General features: G+C 33.7%; 1 protein-coding gene across 1 annotated transcript in view; it reads right to left on the reverse strand.

Moving 5' to 3' along the window:
- Positions 1-742: 742 nt before the first annotated feature.
- Positions 743-4,392, reverse strand: part of LOC306876620 (activin receptor type-1-like) — an 85,331-nt gene continuing 81,681 nt past the window's right edge. The window contains exons 9-10 of the mRNA XM_079427932.1: positions 3,751-3,881; positions 743-2,084 (exon numbers count right to left, since the gene is read on the reverse strand). Of these exons, the coding sequence (XP_079284058.1) occupies positions 1,950-2,084; positions 3,751-3,881 (266 nt within the window). The 3' untranslated portion in view covers positions 743-1,949. The remainder of the gene's footprint in view (positions 2,085-3,750; positions 3,882-4,392) is intronic.

A 4,392-nucleotide genomic window follows, 5' to 3' on the forward strand; every position in this document is an offset into this window, starting at 1 on the left:
TGGCTTTCCATGGCGATCGTGAAGGTCAAGGATTGGAAATGGAAGAGAATGATCTAACACTACGGCCATACCTTATTCAAATTTGAGACTGGAGTACTCAGAAGAAATCAGTAACATTTAATGCCCAAAGTCAATGACAATGAACCCGCACCTACTTCAATTCAACAGACATTGGTACAAAAGGGAACCTGCAGTTATGTCCCAGACATTCATGTCTGAAGAACTACCAGGAACAGGTCTACCTGAGTCCAGACTGAATTCATGTCACACTATTATTTAATCAAAAATGGGGAGAAAACCAGGTCAAAACATCACAGAGATTTAAAAACACACATTAACACACTGTATAAAGATCTGTTTAAGAAAAGTCTGTATGTTTCATGCTTCTATATGTAATTTCAGATGTGGAGATGTCAATTTAAAAATATCCTTAAGATCTGCTGAACCTGTCTTGCCATAACATCACATTAAAAAGTAATGGACACTGCATATGGTGAAGATTATTTTTCTGCATCATGATAACTCAGGCTATCACCTTTTGTTTGTAATCACTCTTGGTGCCCCTGCCCTATTCTTTGAAGATACAGCATGCCCAGGCCTAGCCGGTTTAGCAAAAATTTGAGTTTTTGAGCAAGTTAAAAAACTCCACGTTTAGTACTTGTTTTCTTGTTTTGATCATTTAATAAGTTTAAATAAAGACCAGAAAATGTTGTAAAAACTACTTCATGTATTGACACTTTTAAAACTGGCTTAAAGACTTCTTTATTCTCATTAATACTTAACTGCCAAGACATGCAAGACAAGCTATTCCCTCCATATGTCCAGCAATTATGTAAACGAGGTAAACAATATCTACATTTATTTACCCAAAATGTAATGTTTAACTGGGCTAACAATTTTTAACTGAGTGCAACCCTGTTACACATTTTCCACCTATTTAAAAAGGTGATACCCAACAAGTAACATTTGGAGCCCTTCTACACATGAAGTATATTTATATACATGATCAATAACTACAAACAAACACACACAATTGGCACCAAACTAGTAGTAACAACTTAATTTAGGCTAAATCTGTAACTCTCTTAAACTATTCTGCCTCTTTTTATTTATTCATTGTTTTAAATAAATATTTTCCTAAAATTCTATTAAATGATCTATAAATGAAGATCCTAGGGTGGTCCAAGTATATGTCTGTTGAATAACTGTTTGAATTATTTGATAAACAAAAACACTTTGCAGATATCAGTTTCTTGAATTCAGGATCTTGTAAGTTTATTGAAGTTGTTTTACTCTTTCAGCATCTGTATTTACAAACAATATGAAACAAACAAAAAACAAATACATAATGCTAAATGTGCAGTGATACAAAACTTTTCAGATTTAACACATTAGTCAACAGAAGGTGCATCAAGACCGAGACTGAGGTGCAACCTTAAAACTCATTATTTGTTCATGACAGATTGATTGAGTATTGTGTTTGTCTACTTAGACTATAAATGACAATGATAAAGAGCCAGAATGGAGAAAAAAAAACAAAGAATATATATTTTCTTTGGGTTGCAATTGAATCATTTTTAGGGTTGTAGTAGTGTTGCTGTATTATGAACTAGAACTGTCTGATTTGTAAGTTTGTAAGGTTACTTTTTTTTTTTAAGTACACTAACATTAAAGCAGTTTCTTCAAATGCCCAGCTGTTGTAATGTGACAGAACGAGATGTTTAAAAAATCCTATGTGCTAAAAGAAATAACTCCCAATACGAAAAGCAGCCTGCAGTCTTTCAAATGCCCGCTACATCTTTGGATGCCAAAATATTCCCCACTTTAAATTCTAAATAAATATGATGTGCCTCTATAAGAGCACTAAGCCCAGATGATCTCTTTTTCCGGTTTGAGACATCCACTGGGCACGATAAAAAGGCTTTTAAGGTCTTCCATAAGGAAGTAGTTCATATGTCCGCTTTGATTTTGTCCAAAGAATTATCCATTTTTGCCAGAGTCTTTTTGATGCGTAATGCTGTAAGTCTGGCTGATGGGTTCTGGTACCAGCATTCCTTCATGAGTTTAATGATTGATGTTAAAGTCTGAAAAATGAAAACAAAACAAGAGACTGAATCAGGCGAAGGGAGGGTTAAAAACACAAAACAATGGAGTTTTGCTAAATAATATTTATATTGCAATGGCTATAAGAGAGCAATCCTCTTATTCTTTATACAAGGTCACACATGTTCGTATAATATTCAATTGTGATGTGAGCTTTAGCATTTCAGAATCTAAATCAGAATTTAGAGTAGAAACTTAACAGTAACAGTATAGGAATAACAGAAATGGTTTTTAAATTAGTTTTACTTTATAAATGTATTTGTTATTTAAATTATGACGCGTGTAAATTTGTTGCAATGAATAATCTTCTCTTTTGGCTTGTGTCCATCAGGCCTTAAATAAAAAGAGAAAAGACTTAAATGAAATGAAATACCTCTCATGTGCAAAATGTATTTAATGATCCAACAATAAAATTGCATATTTATTCAATTATCTGAAGCATCATGAATCTTTCTCCAGTGATTCTATATCGATGCATAACACATACAGTATTGATTTATTATATATATATATATATATATATATATATATATATATATATATATATATATATATATATATATATATATATATATATATATATATATATATATACACCTCACAAGCCATTAATCAGTGGACTGGAGTATTGTGATGTTTTAAACCAGCAGTCTGAGTTAATTCTGAAGGCACCCATTCACTGCAGAAGGCTTTCTGGTGAGCAAGTCTTGTAATGCTAAATTTCTCCAAATCTGTTCTGATGAAGAAACAAACTCATCTACAACTTGGATTGCCCTGAGGGTGAGTAAATTTTCAGCAAATTTTCATTTTTGAGTGAACTATTTTTTTGGGCACAGCCATTAGACCTACCACTGTTTATTATGCATTTAAAATAATACATAAATGGCAATAATGGTGAGAAAAAGAAAACGGCTGTTGCCTGGAAACTTTTAGATCAGGGGTCCACTACTCTGGACCTCGAGGCCCACTTTCCTGCAGAGATTAGCTCCAACCTGGATTAAACACACCTACCTGCAACTTTGTAGTAATTCTGAATAACTTCTTTAGCTTGTTCAGGTGTGTTTGATTAGAGTTGGAGCTAAAACTCTGCAGGAAAGTGGATCCCGGGGTCCAAAGTTGAGGACCTCTGTTTTGAAGCACTCATATATACTTAAAAACACTCTGTCTGTTGATTGTAATGTGTTCTTTTTTTATCACTGACTTTAGTTTAGTTTATTTTGAAGCTATATTTAGTAATCATGTTACTTGACTACATACAACTGGCATTTCATTGGAATTGGTAATGGTTACTAAAATCCTAATATTGTGACAATACTAATTCCTAGTTGGGAGGACAAGATCCATTGAGATTTGTTTTGGGATTTAATTTTTTTAGTGAAGATTCATACCTTTAATACCCACCCTTTAACACTCTGTCCAGAAGTTATACAATAATACAAAAAGCGATAAAACAATTTTGTCCTTGTTAAAAGTTTTTTTTTTCCCCTAACTGACTATAAATATGACATTTCTATTCAATGTGTTCTGACTGATTACATTTTTACTTGCAATTGCTTGCCACTTGATCTGGTTAGGACACAGTATAATGCTCTTCAAAGTTCATGACTGATTAACTTGATTTGTAAAGGCATATGAGCTGGTACTGACCGGGTCTGAGAACCATCTGTTTGGGATATTTGGTCTCTGTTGGTCTATGCAAATCACTTTCTTCATGTCCTCAAAGCTTGGGTCGCTCGGCACTACGTCATGGAATGGGGGCTTGTAATCTTCAACAATGCCTGCATGTCAGTGTAGACAAAACACATTTGGAACCCCCCCCCCGAAAAAAAATTAGCAGCCATTATTATCAGAAGTTATTACACTGGTTATCAAATTACACAGATAATCACTGAGCACTGATTGTGCCAACTGTAATGAGTCTGTCAGCACAAAATTCAGCTTCACCAAGAACGCCAGCAGTGTTGATTATATATATATATATATATATATATATATATATATATATATATATATATATAGAGTACTGAAGCTATTAGACCAAAGGGAGCAATAGGGACCCATTTTAGATGAGACACACAGAGGGCATCAGACAGGCCTCTGAAGACATTACTGTAATAACCCTTTCAATGTGAAGGGGGCAGAAGCCAAATAACATGTGCACCCACAATCATAGATAGACAAAGTCAAACTAAAATGTGGACAGTTTTGGCCCCAGTCATTGTAACTATAAAATATCACATACTTTATACCTGCATACAAACCATAATTGGAACTAACAATATTTAATAA

The sequence above is a fragment of the Barbus barbus genome (assembly GCF_936440315.1).
Source record: "Barbus barbus genome assembly, chromosome: 11".
Lineage (NCBI taxonomy): Eukaryota > Metazoa > Chordata > Actinopteri > Cypriniformes > Cyprinidae > Barbus > Barbus barbus.